This window comes from Mobula hypostoma, chromosome 24 (genome assembly GCF_963921235.1).
Source record: "Mobula hypostoma chromosome 24, sMobHyp1.1, whole genome shotgun sequence".
NCBI lineage: Eukaryota > Metazoa > Chordata > Chondrichthyes > Myliobatiformes > Myliobatidae > Mobula > Mobula hypostoma.
Genome location: NC_086120.1, coordinates 6217316 through 6240236, shown reverse-complemented (window position 1 = coordinate 6240236; position 22921 = coordinate 6217316). Strand labels below are relative to the sequence as shown.

Sequence of the window (22921 nt, the reverse complement as noted above, 5' to 3'; positions counted from 1 at the left end):
GTTTAAGGAAAGTCCACATGGCTGCCAGCACAGGTCGGCTTTAATCCAGCCAACCTTGTGATTTTTTTTCCAGCTTTGAAACAATTGCTTCCATAGTTTTAATTCTTACAGAGTAAATCAGCTCTCTTGTTGTCTGTTGCGTTTTAGTGTAGATGATGTGGTGGGTTCAAGTTATAAGGAACCATGAGACTGTGCAGATGACAGCTTTCTGTACGAGCTGGGATGCCCAGTTCTGCTCAGCCTGCTGTATTATTTTAGCAAGAAGTTTGGGAAGGTGAGGAGGAGATGAGGGAGTTTGTGTCAAAATCATGAGAGTGGCAAGCCCCCACAGAGAAGAAAAGCAGGAGAAAGTCTAACATAATAGCAATATTCTGCTTTTGAAATGATTAAATATAATGCTAATGAATGTGGTGGAAAACATTACAGTATATTGATCAAACTCAACTATTATAATGAAAAAGCACTTTAAATCAAAAGATAGAACTAATTAGGGATTTCACTCATCAGAATCATTAAAGCAAAATTAGGAGCTTCAAGAACTGACAGAAACAGTTTCCACTGAGTCCCAAAGCCCTTATTCCAAAGCGCATTATTATAAATACAAGTCTCCAAACATTCCCAAGCTGCCAATTGTGTAGAATAAAATCCTGTAATCTTCACATGCTCCCTACTTTGCTTGTGTGTTTTTTTTTTATCATTTTTTAAATCTTGCCCGTTGTATTTTTTTGTTGTATAATTTATAAGGTTGTGCAGCAGTCAAATGCAAGATATGAAACTTAAAACTGGAAAAATTAATAATGGGCAGAAAAATTCAAAGTATACAATATATGCATAACAGTTCTCAATTTCTTTGGATTTTTCAGTATAAAAGCTATGTATTTTGGACTATGCTGATTGATTTAGTGGTTTTATTTACAACAAGATTTACCGATAGCCCAAAGTGCAATTTGAAATTCTCTCTATTTCTCCACATACCCAGTTTAAGAGTCTATGCACACACAGTATGGAATGTCCCCTCTCTGCTTTGGCAATGCATTACACACAACATGCCACCTTGCATCTAAGCTCCTTTGCTCGGATTTTGGAATAAAGAAGGGAAACTCATGAAACACAACAGTAAGTTTTCTAAAACAAACTGCTGGAGGAACTCAAAGCGGCATCCCTGCATTGACATCTGAAACATCAACGATTCCTCCTCCCACCCCGCCCACCCGCCAAACAGATGCTGCTCAATATCCAGAGTTCCTCCAGAAGTTTGCTCTCTGCTCCAGATTCCAGCATCTGCAGTCTCGTGCCCCCAGTAAGTTTTCTAAATCCTAATTAGCTTCTATTACTGCATTTCAGTCCAGATGTTACATAACTAAGCTTTAAGCTCGAGAGGTGCACGCAAAGCCATTTAGCCCAATGAAGATTATTTCTCTAATACATCAACTCTCCTGGCATTGCATCCAACTGCATCTTGAAGTCCTCTGTATCTTTTGCTCTTCACATCATTGCCAGACAGAAGATTACAAAAACTTCATTTCTGGGCTAACAGCTAGTTTTCAGATGCATCTTAACTTCACTTCTCACTGATTTCTGCTGCTCACTGATGAAACAGTTCTGACAACGGGTCCTGGGCCGGAAACTTTAACTGTGTCTACATTCCGCCTAACCTGCAGGACGGCTCCACACCTTCTGTTCTTGTTGTTGAAACAGTGATTTATTCATTCTACATTTTACCGGCGTCTTTGGGCTGCAAAGACCTAGCCTTTCTAAGCATTGCTCATAGCCTGTACTCTCTATGTGTACAATTGGTTTTGTTGTATTATGCCTCCCCTCTACATGCTCCATCTGGTTTACTCAGTTTTCCAGTAAAACTCCAAAATGAATTTAAAATATTCATTCTAAAGTACAGTATAAAATATGTGATATTCTTGCGATCTCAAACTCTAAAGTTACTGGATGTCACAATAAACATCTCAGGGTGGAGGGAGATTCTAAATGGACACAGTAAGGAACTGGACAATAACTCTTTGCTTTTGTCTATCATTACATGTGATAAGATGTGGAGTGGCCAGAGTGCTGATTCAGCTAGCAGGACTGAACAAAAATGAGCAGATTTAAAAACGATTAGACCATTTTCAAAATTCAGACAGAAATAAATTACATGAATTGTTACGTTGTGATCAAATCGATCTCAACTCCTTCAGTGGATGTTAGAAAGCTACGAAACAATATTTGATCCACTAAATGACCAACAGGGGGAGTTCAGTTCTATAAGATTTCCAACGTACTGCTTAGAAATAGTTTGCACTATTTCAGTTTCTGGATTCTAACAAATCAAAAGTTATTACATGTCAGTCATTATCTGTTCACATTATGGAAAACCAGGAATGGGAGAGGGTAGGCTTAACAATGTGCTTATTAATCTATCAAAGACTCATTAAAAATAATTAAAATTCCACAATAGGAATGTTTTCTGACTATCTGTTCACAAGGCACCAGTAAATAAAACCTACCAATACTTACAGCTACTAAAGGGATTTATTAATCATCTTCCAAGGAACCACAATTGAAATGATGCCAAATCAGAGCATTTTAATAGCTTTAGAGCATGTTTACACTACAGATTAATTCTAAAGGTGCGACACAAATCTGAAGTTGTACCCAACCCAATTCTACAGTCAAATGCCCTGGAGGGGCAGCCTCTCATCTGACAAGATATGGTGGGGCAGACACAATGTGGCACCAAAATCAGCTTCAAGAACCGATGATTTAGCTTTGCATAGATTTAAGTGTTTTAAACCAGAACTGCTGCTTGCACCAGCAAAGCTACACTGGCCACGTTTGACTAAAAGGGACATATTCAGAATGATGTGATAGCAACATTTGTCAACAGCACATAATCATCACACACCACTTCCCCAAGTACGCACTAGAGGTTTACAACGTGTGCAATCCAGCTGTTGTGCGACTGGCAATATCCTAACTTGTATCCAATATGGTTTTGAATCAGGACTGCCAATTCTTGTAAACTGTTCTGGATTCTTATGGGATTATAGATAGGAAGTGTGCATCTTTCAATTCATTGAATATTTTATTTATTATATAGTTTTATGAAATATCTCTGCCTTTCTTTCACTGTTTAGAATGTTTGTAGATCATCCTCAAAACGGACCACATTAAACAAGCCCCATTGATGTGCCCTAACTGCTTAGTAACCTAACCTCTTTCACTAATTTACTACCAAGTTTTCCTGTATGTGCTGGGGTGTGGAGGGTTACTACATTAAAGGTGCTATACAAATGCAAGTTGAGATAGGCTAGTGGGGTGGGGCTGCTTAAGGTGGCAGGTAGTGTGACGGAATTCTCCAGTGCGCTTAGCCAAGGTTGTACCGGCTAATCAGGAGAAATCTGAGTGTTCGTTCCCATGGCCTGCAGATGAAATGGGACAATGAGGGAGGACAGGCACCACATGGAAAGCCTGGAGTTAAAGAGGTGACAAAACCCGAGAGGCCACGGCTGAATTTCAGGGAGTTGAGGAGATATAAGCTCTCCAAATAAACTGGCATAGTTACGTGGCCAGTAGGGCTACCGTCTCACAGCGCGAATGACTTGGTTTAAGTCTGACCTCTGGCACTGTCTCTGTGCAGTTTAAACGTGTTCCCTGCAACCATGTGGGTTTTCCTCCAGGAGATCTGGTTTTCTCCCAGATCTCAAAGACCCGCAGTGTAGTAGATTAAATAGCCCTGTAAGTTGTCCTGAATAGTAGAATCTGGGAGACTGATGGGAATGTGGGAAGAATAAAATGGGACTTGTGTAGGATTAGTGTAAGTGGATGTTTGGTGGTTGGAACGGAATCAGCAGCCTGAAGGGCCTGCTTCTGTTTTATATGATGCCATTTCTCCAAATCATCAAATTCACAAATTGCTTAAGGTGAAGTGAGAGGTGTGCTGCTCCGAAACTGAACTCTACATTAAGCCTGTGAGGAGGACACGGAGACACAGCTTCCAACTCGTGAAAGGTACTTCTGACTGACATCAGGGACTCTCCCTCAAACCACCTTGAATCCGTCACCACACACAGTGCAGGCTGAGTGTTGGAGGGGCAAACACAAGTTCATTCAAGGAAACAGCAGCTAGGAGCTTGCAAATGTAGACCTCCTTCAGGGCACAGAAGTTGTGCTTAAAGAGAAAAAAAAATCTATCCAACAGTACCTGAAACCCAATTTCCAATTTCCTTCAGCTATTGAAAAAATGTTCAAGCAACGATTTAGTGTATGGCTTCAGTAGATTAAATGCATCAAGGGGGTGATTATGACAGGAAAGCATAATTAAAACAAGATCAAATACAACATATTACCAGAACAGAAAGGCAGGCAGAACAGTTTATAATAATCCAGTGATTTGACAAAGCTCCACAGGGATAGAGATTGGGTGATTAGGTTAGGGGAAGGAGAAAGGGAGATTTTTCAATATATTATATATGTACATATATATCTGATTGCCCACATTTATATGGCTATCCACTAATTATTCTGCTCATTAAAAATCTATCATTGCCAAGGGCACAAATATTTGCAAAGGATATACCTGTCAACCTGGCACATCAGTAAGTCCAGTTAAATGGTCCAGACATTTTCGAGACCACAACTAACTGATGCTGTGTTTCATGAGGATTCCAAGTACAATGTTACTCTAATATTTATGACACTTCATCACATTTGTCATTGGGATAAGAAGTTTACAATTACATTACGAGCCTTTTCATTTGAACACTCTCAAGTATACCACATTCCTGCATAAAACATGCATCTTGTTTAAACAATTCTAAAATAGTTTCTCTATTAAGAGAAACTACTGTATATTTCAGAACAAAGATTTAAGCAAAAAGAGAGCCACCAACCCTTTTCATTACACACACCTTGTTCAAACACATTTTCATACAACTTCCAAAGACACAGTCTATGGCTTGTATGAAAATGACAAAACGCTCCAAGCACAACATAAAATTGGGCTTTGACTGTTGGTATTTTTGACCTTGCTGACTATTTGTCAACTAGAAATGCATGCTGAAGGTGTTTTCTGCAGCCAGCCGTGCCTGCTACTGCACGCTGACGTCTGTTTTAGTGCAAAAAGAAGGAATGTGGTAAAAGGTTGCCTGTAGTGGTGTCTAACACTCATTTCCCTCAAAGCTCCCACACCTGCTCCTTTTCATACAGTGCTGAAATACACAACTTGCCCCATAAATTCACTATCAAAAAGTAAAAGGTCAATCCATTAAATAAAATCTCATTAAGTGAAATACATATTATTTACAAACCCACACTAGGACTTGGTAGCCAGAACAATTCACCCAATGTTGCTTCAGTTCTCCGTATGAGGCTAGATATGGTTGCAGGGAAGAAGCCCAGCTGGAGAGGATTTTGTGCTACAGCTAACCAATCAAGTTACCAGGCAGTTCTGGAGGAGCTGGTTATTCAGTTAAATACTCAATAGAAATTGGGAGATTTTGTCATCAATAATAAACTCCAAATCTATTCTTGAATGATGAGGGCTTAATTAGAATATACATTCTAAAAAACGTTGTTAGAACTCTTCTCTTTCAAATGTCCACCTATCTTTAAAACTCTGCTTTAAGGGGTCAGTAAACTCTCCCAATCTAACCGTGATAGAATGATATGAATACTTTAGGAGGTGTATTGTCTGCCTCACACATTGTACTTGGTAGTAAATTATTTTATGAGAAGTGGAGGAGTCATTATAGAAATATTTTTCATCTTGGAGATTCATTATCAACTTTCAGCAATCGTCTTCACATTTTGTTTGGTTGGATACAGTCTGACAAAGCTAAAATTATTCATGGGATGTCACTCCATGCAAGAGAGCTGTGTGGCTAAATTTAATTACTTGAAAACAAATTCCTGATAAATATTCTTGATTAACTGGGATAAAATATTTTTTCTTCATAACACTTTAGGCCTCTAAGATTTCTCAGTTCTCACGATTTTCAAGAGAGAATAGCTACAATAAAATAATTTACAATTTCTGCCTTAAAATTAAATAAAACCTCATTTCTTAAAATTACTTTGCAATTTCATTATTTTACCCCTTTCTCATATGGACCAAACTGATCAACACTGGGCAAGGGCTTTGTATGACCCAGCCCAAATTAAGCTCTTGGCTATAAGTGCAATGAGCTTAGAGGGTCTATATAATTATTATGTTACAAAATAGAATTAGTAGTTTTCTCACCCTTTCCCTTTCTCCATATTTGATTGATTAGGGATATCACTTGTAAACATTTTTACAAAGGGTCCAGATCAATAAACTGATTGAACCCTCTATATAAAAGTGCTAGGCCTTCCAAATTTATTGCTAACCTGAAAAGGTATAAGCCCTTTCCACACCGTCTCACTCCCGAATCCTTTCAAATTCACTATTGTCACACATACCATACATTCAGTAAACGCTCTTTTAAAAACAACTAAATTCTTAGATTTCAAACCAGTTTGCAAAATTAGCAAAAAGGTTTGTTTTTAAAAAATAAAATGACTTGGAACCTGACTTTTGAAACAAAAAGCTAAATTTTCTTTTAAAAACTCTTAAGAAACTTATTTTACCATAATTGATCTCATTACTGCTGTTCCTGTCCTGTGTTTGTACTGTATAGTCATAAACTTGAACACTAAAAAAGTTACTTAAACCAAACTATGAATTTTTAAAAAATCATAATTTAACGTTATTTTCTAGTTGATTAATATTAGAAGTTGACCAATGCTAATACTGGGATCTGTGGCTTTGTTGGGATAAGTACCTGTACTAGCCTTGGTCGCTGATACATTTATCAATTAGCAGAATCTGCACTGATAGCAAGCATCTCACTTTGTACCAAGGATCAATACTCAGAAGTAACCAGTGCTTGATGAGTGTAGCATAGATCAACTCCTACTTAAGATTCTAGCAGTGATTTCCTTTGTCTAAACTGTAAAACAAGAGGTCTAGCACTGTACTACTAAGCTATTTCTGAAATAAAGTAAAAAAAAATCCTTCTCGCCCATTTTTGTTTAAAAAGGATGAGGAACTACTAATAGAAGAAGATTTGTGCCCCTTTACCCTGCCCATCCCACCCACCTTCCTGTTACCATAATTTGGTTTAGCTTTCACACAATTGGCTTTTGCCTTCTGCAATTAAATCCTCATTTACATTCAGCCTCTCAGACTCTTCATTCTCCAAAAGCTTGGAATAATTTTCTTCAGATTGATCTTCAAAGTGCTGCGGGTTGCTGTTTTCTTCCAACTCCATGCTTGTGTTGGCAGCCTCTTCCACGGTGCCCTCTCCACTGACAGGATCGTTTGATCCCTCGGACACAAGGCCACTGGTGTCCCTCACCCGAGGCTTGCGCCCTCTTGTGGAGGGGGTGCCGTTGCAGCCCTCCTTTTTAAGGTGCCTGTGCAGGTGGTCTGAGCGAACGAAGGTCTTGAAGCAGGCGTCGCACTGGTACGGGCGAAGACCTGTGTGAACGCGCATGTGATTCTTCAGGTCGTAGTTGTGCGCAAACGCAGCTCCGCACTCGATACACAAGTAGGGTTTCTCTCCTGTGTGCTTCCTCATATGAACTTTCAACTTGTCCTGTCTGGGTAATCAAGGAAAAAAACATTGGTTAGAAAAGGTAAGGTGTTCACTTCAAAGAAATGGAGTTTATCTCTGGACCCATCAAATAACCTGCAACCTTCCTTCCATCTTTAAAACACGCATTTTTAAGCCGAACCTTTGGCTGTACTTTGCACCATGAAGTTGGCTGTCATATTCGACCACTTCTGCACTCCAGCATCAGACTCAGAGCTCTTCATATGAGATTATTTCATTGTGCAGCTTTTCTAAAAGGAGTATCTAATTGGGCTCTTTAAGGGATGGTATGGCGTAAACACGTTTGATAAAATGCAAGAAATTCCAGAAAATAATGACTTAGGAAAAATATCTTTATAGACGATAGTTTCATATTCAGAGAAAATGGGTGTCGTAGCAGTGGGAGCAATGTGAGTGGGTATTGTGTACAACGGGAACATCAGGTGGAGGTGATCAGAAAACGGGGCAACACAGAACGTTGGCAAAGCAGCCTCACACCTTTCGGACAAGGGCTGTGGGCTCCAGTCTGGCTACACCCAAGGCCATTAAGACCATACATCTTCCACTGATGTTAATATTCAGAAGCTTGCGCTTTTACATATTACCTGGCACTGTAAGAGGATTACCAGAACTGTAGCCTCATGGTTCCAGTGGCCCAGGTTCAGTCCTGATTTTGGGTGCTGCTTGCAGGTTCTCCCTTTGATCACTCCCGTTTCCTCCCACTTTCTAAAATCACGTCAGCTGGTAGATAAATTGGCCATTTAAATTGCCCCTGGTACGTAAAAGTATAGCCTAACTTGAAGGAAGGGAGGTGCTGATGGGAACGCGGGGAGAATAAAACCGGTAAAACCTGTGTGATAGGTTAGTACAGACTCGATGGGCCAAAGGGCCTGTTTCTGTGCTTCTATGGAGGCAGTCCACACTGTGGCTTTTTGAGTAACAGAAAGTCTCCCTGAGCACAGCAGCCCGTACACAGGACCAGAACCACACCCCCACCCAGAGGTAGAAGAAAACCCCAGTTACCAGAATACAGTGATGTTACACTTTCAAAGGAGGTTCTGGAGGGAGATTCCTGGGGACAGGGATAATAAACATAAATTACACAGCCCATTCTCAGTACTAAGTTAGCAGCTGACTGTATTCCAATCACTTCTGCAAACGTGGTACAACAATACAATGGCTTGTTTCTTCTCTCCACCCGCACTACCCACTAATTGGCACCATGCAGGATGGGGACATTCTTAATATGTGGCAGTAAACACTGTGTTATGTTGCCAAACCACTCACACATTCCTTCCTAAAACCCTTCCTCCGACAATGCCTTTGCTCAAAAGTTGATCTGCTGATGTCACAACATTAGAAACCTACCTTTGGATCAGAATTTCATTCTGTGCTCTCCTGCTTGTCCTGGATGCAGCAACCTGGGTATTGTGCTTTAATAATAAATGCACCCAAGACTCCAGGCAAAGCCACTTAATTCATTAAAAATTACTATTCAACTTGTTTTAGTAAAATCTGTGCCTTTGAACATTGCTCCATTTACTAGTTGAAGAATGCTGACTCTCCCCCCACACAGCTTCACCGCATCATACAGAGTTGGGTGGAACAGATAATCTGCTGGAGGGGAGGGAGCCTGTGGGGTGCCCAGCACTCCCCCCACAGATGCTGCCTGACCCTGAGCTCCTCCAGCAGATTGTTTGCTGCTCCAGATTCCAGCAGCTGCTGTGGCATGTGTTTCCAATACAAAGGTCAATGTTTAGCAACAAAATCATTTTGTGAAAAACCAGCTCTCTTCAAACCATGCTAAACTGCAGGATGCAACATTATTGTTTGGTAAATTTAGGAAGAAAACAGAATCATGCAAGAACCTTCTAAGTGCTGTTAATGTACCTGTCTCAACCACTTCCTCTGGCAGCTCGGTCCATATACTGACCACCCTCTGGGTGAAAAGATTGCCTCTCAATTTACTGCTAAATCTTTCCGCCCTTCACCTCAAACCTGTGCTCTCTAGTTCTTGATTCCCCAAACCTGGGAAAAAGATTGTGTGCATTTATCCTTTCTCTGCCCCTCTCTGTTTTATACACCTGCATTCCAAACTGTGGTGAAAACAAGAGGGCATATGTTTAAAAACAGAGGTCAGAGATTTAAGAGAGACATCAGGGCAAACTCTCCACGCAAAGGGAGGTGCTTATTTAGAATGAACTGCCAGACACGGTGGCTGAGGGAGGCACATTAGCGACATTAAAAGCCCATCTAGATAAGTACAGTACCTGGACGGGAGAGGTTTACAGGGGTACGGGCCAAATGTGGCCACTTGGGACTAGCTCGCTGGGCAACGTGGTTGGCATAGTCCAGTCGGATCAAAGGGCCAGTTTCCATGCTCTATGACTCAAGGACCCCACACGTTTCCATAACTCGGACCCTCAATTCCCACCAACATTTTTGCAAACATGCTACAAAACCAATGGCCCCAAATCCAAATCAACCTCTGCTGCTGGTTGTGAACCATTGAAAGGCATCAGCAATTTCTCTGGAGTTGCTTTAGAAAGTTGTTCTCCTTTGCACCGGACCCCAAGCTCCTCAAAAAACCTCAACCAATAAACTTGAACAAGAAGTGAACCAATAAAAGTAGAAATGAAAGAAAGAAATACGTGCAAAACACCTTCCTTACTAGGCCCTGGCAGGTTGCCTAGTAACCTTTGTGCTGGCAGATTCAGAGGGGTTCTGTGTGAACTTGCTCTCAGATTCCATCCTTCTCCTGGATGTTACTGGAACCTTGGTAATGAGTCATCGAAATCTGACTGATGGTGATGCTTTGTAAGAAAGTGAATCCACTGAATGTAGAGGAAGAAATGTACCACAAACAAGAGAAACTCTGCAGATGCCGGGAATCTGAGCAACACACACAAAATGCTGGAGGAGCTCAGCAGGCCAGGACGAAGCGTTGACTGCACTTTTTTTCCATAGATGCTGCCTGGCCTGCTGAGTTTCTCCAGCATTTTGCATGTGTTGTGAAGAAATGTATCAACTCTATTTACTGTGTATGGATAAAGTACATGTTTGAAAATTTAAAAAATGAATTGGTATGTTTGTGATGGACAAGGGAGGTCACCTCAGAATGACCCTGACAGCTACATTTCTGTCTAGCTACTCAGTAAGGAAATTTAAGTGTGTTGTCTCTGAGAGAGGATGCTATATTCTGTTCTCCCGCACCAAGCAGCCACACAAAGTTGCACTGGGTGTACAACAGTAACAGTGACGAGCACGTTTCAGGCCCAGGGGAGCCATGGACTGGATCGATGTTACAATATTATAGGAGCCTGGTATGACTCTCAGTGCACAGTAACTAACAGTGATGAGACCTGCTGGAGGGTTTCTGCCCAAAACATCTACTGTCCCTTTTCCTCTGTAGATACACCCCAACCTGCTGAGTTCCTGCAGTGTTTTGTTGTGTTGCTCCAGATTTCCAGCATCTGCAGACTCTCGTGTGCCCTTTGTAGTAGAGTGGTGGGTTCTAACCTGGTGCCAACTCTAAAGTCACTCTCAGTTGTGCCAACATCAGACACCAAGGGCAACAAGCATTCAATACTTAGTGTCAGTCCACGTAGGACTGCTCCACGACGGCATTCTTGGTCCTCCAGTTCCAACATTCACATCTATGACCCCACCTGTACTTTACAAACTGCACAGCCCCGTTACCCATTTCTGAGCTGTTTCTGTTAGTGCTCACATTCCTCGGAATCCACCGAGTACAAAGTTAACAGTCAGTGCAACAGTGAAATACCCTCAGAGACCATAAAACCAAATGACATAGGAACAGAATTAGGCCATTCAGCCCATTGAGTCTGCTCCACTATTCACTCATTGCTGATTTAATTGTCCCCTTCAATCCCGTTCTCCTACCTTCTCCCCATAACCTTTGATGCCCTTACTAATCAAGAACCTAACAAACTCCACTTTGAATATACCCAATGACTTGGGCATCGACAGCCACCCATGGCAATGAATTCCAGAGATTCACCACCTATTGGCTAAAGAAATTCCTCCTCAGGTCGTTCCAAAGGGATATCCTTGTATTCTGAGGTTGTACCCTCTGTTCTTAAACTCCCCCGCTACAGGGAAACATCCTCTCCACATCCACTCTATCTAGGCTTTGCAATATTCAATAAGTTTCAATGAGATCTCCCCTCTTTCTTCTAAACTCCAGCAAGTACAGGCCCAGAGCTATCAAATGCTCCCCTTACGATAATCCTTTCATTTAAGGAATCGTTCTTGTGAACCTCTTCTGGACCTTCTCCAATGCCAGGACATCATTTTGAGATAAGGGGCCAAAACTGCTCACAAGTACACTACTGAATAAAGCCTCAGCATTACAACCTTACCCTCATATATTCTAGTCCTCTTGAAATGAATGCTAACATTGCATTTGCCTTCCTCACCACCGACTCTACCTGCAAGTTAGCTTTTGGGGAATCCTGTATGAGGATTTTGCACCCCTGGTTTCTAAATTTGCTCCCCATTTAGGAAAGAGTCTACACCTTTATTCCTTCTGCCAAAGTGCATGGCCATATATACTTCCCTACCCTTTATTCCACTGGCCACTTCTTTGACCTTCAGCAGTTTCTTTGCTTTCTCAACACTATCTGCTCCTCCACCTATCTTCATATCAGCCGCACTCTTGACCAAATCCATCAATTCCGTCATCCAAATCATTGACATATAACGGGAAAACGAGCAGACCCAGCACCGAACCATGCAAACACCACTAGTCACTGGCAGACAACTAGAAAAGGCCCCCTTTATTCCTACTCTTTGCCGGCTAATCTTCTATCAATTCTAGTATCTTTCCTTTAATATCAAGGGCTCCTACCTTATTAATCAGCCTCATGTGCGACACCTTGTCAAAGATCTTCTGAAAATCCAAGTAAACGGATCCACTGACTCTTCTTTGTCTATCCTGCTTGTTACTTCATCAAAGAATTCCAAAAGATGCGTCAGGCAAGATTTCCCCTTGAGGAAACCATGCTGACTTTGGTCTGCTTTATCACGCGCCTCCAAGTACCCCAAAACCACATCCTCAATAATTGATTCCAGCATCTTCCCAGGCTAATTGGGCCATAATTTCCTGTCCAATGCTTCATCCAAATGGGGGCACGCTTGGAAGGGGCACCCTAAAGGGTGTCTACCCTATCAAACTGTGGCCAGCTCTTATCTGATGGTAGATTGCCTCTGAATCCTGTCTAAGTGGAGGAAATAAGAATGCCCCCAGCTTACTAATGACTGTTTGTGTATGGATGTGGGTCTCCAGAGTGCCTTAGTCATGACTGAGATTTTACAAACACTCAGGGCCTCCGCCACGTTGAAGGCACAGTGTTTAGAAGCTGAAAGATCTGCACTGATCACATCTTTAGCTAGTTGGCCCAAATGTCGGTAGAAGACACTCATCTAGTGAACACCACACTGCACAGGACAACACCAGGACAAGAAACTATAGCTTATTCCTTTACCTTTATGATAACCTGGATGCCATTTATTGTCTGTGTATAACAAATAAAAGCCCCTCAACTTCAGTGGTTTCAGTAACAGAGCTGAACTGGACCATTATCCAGACCAGATTAAAGTCTGTCACGAGCCTTGTGGCCCATCAGGCCCGTGCTTATGCCTGTTTCTGTGGCGTGAAGCAACTGAGAGTACGAGACTCCCCCCCCCCCGGATAGGACGCCAGTCTATCGCAAGGTTACCCTCCAGCATTTTGCCAGTACCCATTCTCAGCTGGGTAGACTGGAGCATTGTGTGGTTAAGTGCCTTGCTCAAGGACGCACACGCTGCCTCGACTGAGGCTCGAACCCACGACTTTCAGATCGCTAGTCTAACGCCCTAATCACAAGGCCACACGCCACACTATTATCCAGACCAGATCTTGTATCAATAGCATCAGCAATGTTCCCCACTCTCCTTGTATTTTGAAGTTTATGTAATTATCATTCAAAGATATTGTAAATTGTCTGACAGTCAAATCATGGACCAGGCTATTACACTGTAGTGAATTCTAGATATTTAGATAATATGACAAATAACTTATTTTAATGGAAATATGTGGAGTGTCTGATAGGTAGAATATTAATACTTGTAACGAAACTCTCAATGTCCTGCTCCCAATTAACCAAAGCCCAACCTGCTGCTAACGGCAGGTCCTGGGAGATGAGGGTCGATGTGGGAAGGAGGCTGCAGTTCCCGGATGTGGTGCACACAACCCCACGCCTGGACATTGTACTGTGGTCAACCGAAGACAGGAAAATCATTCTGGTTGAGCTGACTGTGCCGTGGGAGAAGGGATGGGAAGAGGCCCACGAGAGAAAGGCCTTGAAGTACCAGCCCTTAGTGCGGGAGTGTAGAGACAAGGGATGGCAGGCACGGTTGTTCCCTGTGGAGATCGGCTGCAGAGGTTTTCCAGCCAAATCAGCATGGTGGTTGTTATCAGCTCTAGGCCTGCACGAAAGGAGCAAAAAACAAGCAGCTTGTAGGATGGGGGAAGAGGCAGAACGAGCCTCTTGTTGGATATGGAGTAGGTGAGAGGAGGGGAGCTGGAAGCCAGGAGCAGATGGGCTGTGATTTGGCCATCACTGCCGGCCCACCAAGAGTTAAGGGTCGAAACACTCAGTGAAGGTTGGGAACCACCTGATGACATCTGCTCCTGGCTGAATGCTGGAGAATGCACCCTAACAAGTGTATGTAACAGTAATGAAACTCTCAATGTCCTGCTCCCAATTACTGTATCAAATGACCAATTCTCCAGAAACGCAAACAACAGGAATTCTGCATCATCGGAAGAGGCTTCGCAGTAAAGTCTGGACTGTGAAATAGCTTCAGGTTTTTTTTTGGAAAATAGAGAATTAACACAAGTAAAGGGAAAGATTTGGGAAAGGGATAAAAAAAATGAAAAAATAAGTAAATAAGTACATAGGGATTGGATAATTATGTCTGCGGGCAGGAACAAGCACGAACAAATTGGGATATAAACACCTACAATGGTTGGTATATAGGTTTGTATGCAACATTTTGGACCAGTGGAAATGGTCCAGAAGGGTTGTATGGAAACTATTATTACCATTTTTCTTAACAACTAATTTCATTACTTAGCCTAATAGGTTAGATTTACCACAGTACATAATTATCTACTTAAATGTTTATTTTCCTTTTATATCATCTCAATGTGTACTTAAGAATGTATAAATAATTGTAGTTTTATACATATAAAAAATGGAAAAGGTTATATGTGTGAAAAAAGTACATGATAATTGTGAATTCCTTATCCAAATAAAAATAAAATTTAAAAAAAAAATTATACTCAAGTGTGTTAGCCATTCTGCTTGGGAAAGTGTGTTGGCTGTCCACTCTATCAACACCTCTTCTCATCTTATACACCTCCATCAAGTCACTTCATCCTCCTTTACTCAAAGAGTAAAGCCCTGGCTCACTCCACCTTTCCTCATAAGACATGATCTCTAATCCAGGCAGCATACTAGTAAATCTCCTCTGAAGCTTCCACGTTTTTCCTATAAAGGGGCAACCAGAGCTGAACACAACACACCAAGAGTGGTCTCACCAAACTTCTACAGTGCTGTAATACTACCTCATGGCCCTTGAAATCAGTCCCTCAAAACTGACAAAGATCGACGTATCATACGGCTTCTTAACCACCCTGTTCACTTGCACGGTAACCCTGAGGCCTCTCTGTTCCTCCACGCTGATAAGGATCCTGCCATCAACCCTGTACTCTGCCTTCAAAAGAAACACAGAAAACCTACAGCACAATACAGGCCCTTCGGCCCACAAAGCTGTGCCAAACATGTCCTTACCTTAGAACCACGTAGGCTTACCCAGAGCCCTCTATTTTCCTAAGCTCCATGTACCTATCCAGGAGTCTCTTAAAACAGGGATCCCCAACCTTTTTTGCACTGTGGACCAGTTTAATATTAACAATATTCTTGCAGACCGGCCGACCGGGGGGAGGGGTGTTCAAGTAGGGTTAAACTCACCTCAACATGTCTTTTACAGTTAGGGTTGCCAACTTTCTCACTCCCAAATAAGGGACAAAAGTAGCAGTCAAATCCCGGGACACTTTACCCCAAGAAAGACTACCATGACCATGAAGCCTTGCGTGGGCACCTGTGTGCGCATGCATGATATGTGCATGTGATGTACGCATGTACGTACGTGCCGAATTTTCCCCCCCACAAATTGGTTTTGCCTTCATCTTCCCGACTATACTGTACATACATTATTTCTACTTTATATGGGCTGTGTATTTATCATATCATTCCTGCTTTTACTACATGTTACTGTACTTCATCCTAGGTCATATGTGTTATTTGGTATGATTTGTTAGGTTTTTTTTGGGTCTGGGAATGCTCAAAGATATTTCCCATATAATTTAATGGTAATTGCTTCTTTGTTTTACGCCATTTCGGCACGAAAGGTTTCATAGGAACGCTCTACCTTAGCGGGGGAAATACGGGAGAAGGGCGGTCCCATATGGGACAAACCAATTTAGCCCAATATACGGGATGTCCCTGTAAATACGGGACAGTTGGCAACCCTATGTTCAAGTTCAACAGTGTGTGACAGGGAATGAGGAAAGGTGCAGCTGACTCATATCGTTTCCTCTCGGCCCGGTGGTTGGGGACCGCTGTCTTAAAAGACCCTATCATATCTGCCTCCACCACTGTCGCCGGCAGCCCATTCCACGCACTCACCACTCTCTGAGTAAAAAACTTACCCCTGACATCTCCTCTGTTCCTGCTTCCAAGCACCTTAAAAATATGCCCTCTCGTGCTAGCCTTTTCAGCCCTGGGAAATAGCCTCTGACTATCCACACTATTAATACCTCTCATTATCTTGTACACTTGTGTAAACTTGGAAACAAAAGTGTAAACTTGCCCACAAAACAGAGGACAAATCCAACCTACACAGCTACAGGCAATCAGTCTTCAATAGCATGGTGAGGAAAGCCATCTTGCACCATTTCTTTGCGAATAACAATAACAACAAAACCCTGCTTTACACAGTCCTTCATAGAGAGAAATCCCAAGATACTACATGGGAGTATAATATTAGATCGATTAGGGTGGATAATTGGCTTGTTTATCGTTGTAATAAGCACTCCTGCTCATGGCTTAATTTGCCAAATCCTGCCCGTCCAGCTTGCTAACCTTGTGGTCTCCATCACTGGCCCTCACATCTCCTTCGGGGAAGTCCATTCGCTTATGAATGAAGCCCCTGCCAAAGATGAGTGTATATTGGGCATCTACACCGTGCTGGTGAAGGAGACCTGAGTGCAGGATGACGACGTGTCAACTGCCCAGTTCAGAGGGGAATTTGCAACCCCTCCGATAATACAACCCGTATTATCCTGAATGACTTCTCCAGGCTTGGGTTTACATGGTCAGCAACATTCATGCCTCATAAGTGTCAGGAAATGTACCGCAGAAATTCCACAACGCACTTCAGCACAACTTGTTACCAGTTACAGAAAAGTCAGAGAACAAGCATGATTATATTCTAATGCTCCCAAAGAAAAAACTAGATTATATCAACAATAAGATCCTGTGAAGGCTCCCAGACATGATATTATTCCAGAGAATTTATGTGCTGGGATCTACAGTGATGCGGATGGGTCCTGAAGTCAGTCTGCCAGCAAATAATAGTTGACCCTTCTCGCCAGGGTGGTCAGGCATGATGGAATCCACAAGTAACCATCCCACTGAATTACGTTCCCTCAGGCCAGTGGCAGCACAGAAAATGGTGGCCATCATAAACAGAACACTGTTGGCTTGATCTTACTGTGTGGCACAATGTGTGTTTCCCTTCCACTCTCTTTCTCTGTGCAGTGTGTTTTTTTTTGGTTTTTTAAAAAATATTATTTTATTGCTTTTTAATTGGGTTATTCGAGTTTCTTGCTTTGTGGCTGACTACAAGCAGACAAATTTCAAGGTGTATACATTCTCTGATAATAAATGCACTTTGAATCTTGAGTCTTTGAATCTATTTAATTCTACTCACCACCTTGAATGGTGTTGGGTTTTAATCTGAAAAGACAGCTCTGGATTGTCTATTCAGAAAACACAATGTACTTTTAAAGGGACGATGAATACTTTTGAATGATATTACTAGAAACTGGACTGTATAAGTCCAGTTTCCACTCATATCCCAAAGATGAGTGGATTGGTGAATTATCTGCTCCCAGTGTGTGGGTGACTGGTGCAATCTGGGGGTGGCTGATAGGAAGGTAAGAAGATTGGTTACAAAGAAAACTAGTGGGAGAAATGGACCTGCTCTGTGACCTGGCATAGGGTAGATGGGCTGAAATGGCCTCCCATATCTCACTTCTCAGCCTGCAAAAATACAAACGGGACAAGGAGTCGGTTTTGTAGAGAGATACAAGAGAATTTAGAACTGCACTGTCTCAGAGGGTCAAAGACACAATCTGGACACCCAACTGCACAATCCAGGACTATTTTGTTTCCAATCTGTAAAACCAGTAAAAGGAAAATCAAGTGGCCGTGTTTCTGGTGAGGTAAATGCTGTGAAATCCAGTGGGCAAGTTGTACCCTGAGATGGTCAGAGTGCGGAGGGAGATATTCTCTACAGCAGAGTGAGTTCATTGTTCCTGAACGCTGCCCTCAACTGTGCTACAGACCATGGGTCTCCACCACCCAATTACACCCGCGTGACCTCTAAACCAACTAACCCATGCCTTTGGAATGTGGCAGGTCACGGGAGAAAGCAGCGGGAATTGAACCCAGGTCACTAGCGCTGAAAGAGCATTACGCTAACCGCTAGACTACCATGCAGTCTTTTTCAAACAACATTCACTGAAAGATCGAAGGGTCTGACAGTTATACAAGAAAGCTGATTACTGTGGGTACACAGCCTACAATTCTCCATCTGTTCCAGCCCTAAGTACATTTGTTTAAAAATATCTACAAATCTGTAATAAAGATTTCATTGTTAGTGTTGTGATGCGCTCCTGCCAGTGGCACTTACAAAGTTGTCTCCTCACTGTAATGTGCTTTGTATATTGGTATACCAATGACCTCTTCTACTTGTTTGTGAAATGATTCATCAACAGTTCACACCAATGGTAACAAGTATTGTGAGTGGAACTAACTCCGGAAGTTTACATTCTTAAATTTGACTGCTTGAGGAGTGTCACAATGGCACTTAAATTGACACTGGCATTAGCTTCCTAAACACAATATAAGCAATCAAAATGTTGCTGAGTCTTTGTCAGAAGATGCTGTCTGCTATTTCAGATAAAATATTGTGCCCGTTGGCTGCAGAAGTTTAAGTACAATCAATCCGTGTAGCTGGACACAAACTCTTTTTGGGTTCTGTGCTAATTTGCCCCTTTTGCTAATTGAGTTCAATCTGAAACCACCTTCAGAAATTAGAATAAAGCAGGCTACATAGGTTGGCTCTGACAGGCTAACACATTAAAAGATATGACAGTAAACAAGTAATGACGGGCAGTTACTGTGTTAATACACAGTTTACATGTAATATTTATCCCTTGGAGGTAAATAAAAATCCAACAGGAAAAGCAATCCAGCCACAGTGATCAAGAGAAGTTAAAGGTAGCATCAGGTCAAAGGAAAAGGCTTATAATATTGCCAAAATATATAGCATTCATCCAAGGAGGATGAAGGTCGGGGTGAAGAGGAATATGATAGTTGTCTGGAAGAATTGCAAACTGATGGTAAGTACAGGTGTCCCCCGCTTTACGGAAGTTCGCTTTACGCCACTTCGCTTTTACGAAAGACCTACATTAGTGCCTGTTTTCGCCAACCGAAAGAAATCCAAAGAGGATTTTCACTTTTACAAAAAAAGGCACCCACTTTAAACTTGTGTTTACCCCGAGAAAGACTACCATGACCGTGAAGTCTTGCGCGGGCAGATGGGTGTGCATGCGTGTTTTCTACAAATTTTTTCCATTTTTTTCTACAAATCGGTTTTGGCTAAATCTTCCCGATTCTGATAAGTGAAACTACACTGTACATTCATTATTTCTACTTTATATAAGCTGTGTATTTATCATATCATTCCTGCTTTCACTATATGTTAGTGTTATTTTAGGTTTTATGTGCTATTTGGTATGATTTGGTAGGTTATTTCTTGGGTCTGGGAACGCTCAAAAATTTTTCCCATATAAATTAATGGTAATTGTTTCTTTATGCCATTTCGGCTTACGAAAGGTTTCATAAGGATGCTCTACTTTCGGATAGCGGGGGAAACCTGTACTTCTATATAAAAAAGATTTCCTGAAGTTAATATGGGCCTCTTGCCGACAGGGGCAGGAGAATTTACACTGGGCAATAAGGAAATAGTAGGGAAATAATGAAAATATTTTGTGTCTCTGTCTTCCCTGGAGAAAATATGTAAATATCTGAGAACCACAGAACTGGAGTGAACGAGGAGCTGACAGAAGTTCAGAAAAATATTAATGGAGAATTGAATGAGACAGGACCCACAGGGCCGATGTCCTCCATCCTAAAGATTTGAAGGCTAGCGTGACAATGGAGAAAACAGATGCTTTCTTCCAAAATTCCACAGAAAGGTTATCACAGATCAGATGTAACAAATGTAACTATTATTTAAAAGAGAAAAGAGGAAACAGGGAACTATGGGCCAAGTAGTTTGACATCTGTAGTAGGGAAAATGGCGGAATCCATTTTTAGAGAAGTGATAACAAGACAGTTGAGGAGAAACAGGACAGTGTGAAATTAACGAAAGGGACATCACATTTGCTGAACCCAGCAGAGTTCTGTGAAGTTGTAAATAGAATATATAAGGACAAACAGTTGAAATGCTACATTTGAGCTTACTGAAGGCCTTTGAAATGGTGCCACTTGGGGATATTAAACAAAATTGGCGCACAGGTTCTTGTGCTGGAATTAATTAAGTATTGGTTAAAGAACAGAAAAGAAGATAAAATATAAGTGGGTTGGGTGGCTATGACTATTTGAGTGCCAGAAGAATCATTGCTATGGCCTTAGCTGTTCACAGTCTGACTTGGTTAATATCCAAGTTTGCTGAGGATATTAAACAGAGTGGGTGGCAGTAGCTGTTCCCTCTAGGTTTTGTGGGTGCATGGCCATGCAGTGACTGAAATGCCCCCACACACATACCCTTTGTTGCTGTGTAGCTGAATGGTAGCGGAAGCAGTAAGGGCTTCTGTTTCTTAGACTCTTACTGAGCTGACCCAGGGGCCAGCTACCCTTTCTGTACTGCACAAAATTTTGGAAATGATATTGATGTTTGGTTTAGTGAAAGGTTAAATCTCACCAGGTTTCTGCTTTGAATTATCGAAAAGAGGAAATGAAAACAAAAAGGAAACAAAATCAAGTTTAAAATCCCAGTATTTAAAACAACACTATGATTTACCTTGTAAAGCGGACACTGCAAATGTTACACTCGTAGGGTTTCTCTCCCGTGTGAGTCCGGATGTGACGTGGCAGTTTTCCGGCTCCCTGGATCACCTTCTCGCAGATTGGACACTTCTGGAATGCCTTTGCTCTCACTTTCTTCTCGCCTTTTTTAGACCAGGAGGAGTAGCCTTCAACCTCAAGGGAAGGGTTGAAAAAATTCAAGTATGATTCAAGATCATTCTCTTCTTTTGCCAAGTTCTTGGTGTCGTACGTCTCATCGACTGAGTTGATGATCTGTTCGAGGAAGGCTCGAGAGGAAAGGGTATCATCGTCTTCCTTGGTCATCTCTGGTTTTACCTCTTCACCTGGGGTGAAGTTCGGATGCATAGGTTGGTGTTCCAGAAGTCCTTCTTCCTCAGGAAGGCGGAAGTCACTGTAGTCCCCGTTTTGTGAAGGGGAGAAGGAAGGGCCGGTTACATCTTCTCTCTTGAGCCACACCAGGGGCTTCTCCACTGTTTCTGTTGGCTGCTCACCTTCCATCATTTCTGCATAAGCCCCCTCTGCCTTCGGTGCCAGCTCCTCGCTAACTCCATTTTTAAAGTGCACTCTTGGAAGGTCTTTTATCTCGGGACCTGTCCACTGGCTGTCGACATGTCCATTTGCCGGGCTGCATTGGAAGTACTCTAGATATTCTTTTGCTCGTAGGAGGTTTTTCTGATCAATTTGATCTACGTAATCTGCCATCTCCTTATTGGTCAGGGCATTCGACACAAGGAGATCATGGCAAACGTTGCTCACACATTGGATCTCCAGTAGTCTTGCCGCATTTAAAATCTCATTTACATTCGAAGTGCTTATAGTCAGGGTTGCCGTGTATGCAAATTCCAAGAGTGCAGACAGCGCTTCTGCCGAGACAAAGTCTATTTCGTAAACATTCTGTTGGTCCACAATGGCCCCCAGTGTGAAGAGCTTCTTGAAGTATTGACTGCAGGCTGCCAGGACAGATCGATGGGTCCGAAATTCCTGACCATCCACTATGATAATAACGTCACAGAGATAACCATAGTTCCTCTGCTCATTAAGACTACTGAGAATCTCACTGCTGTGATCTGGGAATGGGATACCTATAGGGCCATCTACTCCATTGGCCATCTTCATGGACAAAAGTCTGGAAGGGAAACAAAGTAGAAATAGATTTAGCAGCATAATTACAGTCATTTGCAACGGTATAAACATTAATCAAGTGTTTAATAGAACATGAATGCATTTACACAACACACACAAAATGTTGGAGGAACTCAGCAGGTCAGGCAGCATCAATGGAGGGAAATGAACAGTTGAAGTCTCAGGCATAGACTGGAGTGAAAAAGGACTGAAGGCAGATTGAAAGAGTGGTGAAGGGGAAAGCAGCATGAACTGGCAGGTGATACGCGACTCAGGTGAAGGTGTAGATAGGTGGTAGCTGAGGGAAGAGGGAATGATGGGAGAAGCCGGGAGGTGTTAGGTGGAAGAGGCAAAGGGCTGAAAAAGATGGGATCTGATATGAGAGGGCAGTAGACCATGGAAAGAGGTAGGAATTAGTAGGACGATGGGCAGGCTTTGACGGTGGGGGAGGGGAAAGGGCCAGAGAGTTAAGGGAAAGCAAAGAGGTTACCAGAAGTTAGAGAAATAAATGTTGAAGGTGGCAGGTTGGAAACTACCAAGACACCACACTTACAAACTTTCCCCTCTCACCTGGATTCACCTATCACCTGACATTCCCTCCCCCATCATTTTATTCCAGCTTCTGGCCTTGTTCTTTCTCATGCTGATGAAGCCCAGAATACCAGCTGTGTATTTCCTGCTATAGACGCTATTGGACCTGCTCAGTTCCTTCAGCATCTT

General features: G+C 42.2%; 1 protein-coding gene across 5 annotated transcripts in view; it reads right to left on the bottom strand.

The window, feature by feature from the left end:
* Nucleotides 1-642: 642 nt before the first annotated feature.
* zbtb7a (zinc finger and BTB domain containing 7a) overlaps nucleotides 643-22921 on the bottom strand; it is a 157112-nt gene continuing 134833 nt past the window's right edge. For all 5 annotated transcript variants that reach the window (XM_063032477.1, XM_063032479.1, XM_063032476.1 and 2 more), the window contains exons 2-3: nucleotides 21054-22205; nucleotides 643-7617 (exon numbers count right to left, since the gene is read on the bottom strand). In XM_063032477.1, coding sequence (XP_062888547.1) covers nucleotides 7137-7617; nucleotides 21054-22195 — 1623 coding nt within the window. In that variant the 5' untranslated portion in view covers nucleotides 22196-22205 and the 3' untranslated portion in view covers nucleotides 643-7136. The remainder of the gene's footprint in view (nucleotides 7618-21053; nucleotides 22206-22921) is intronic.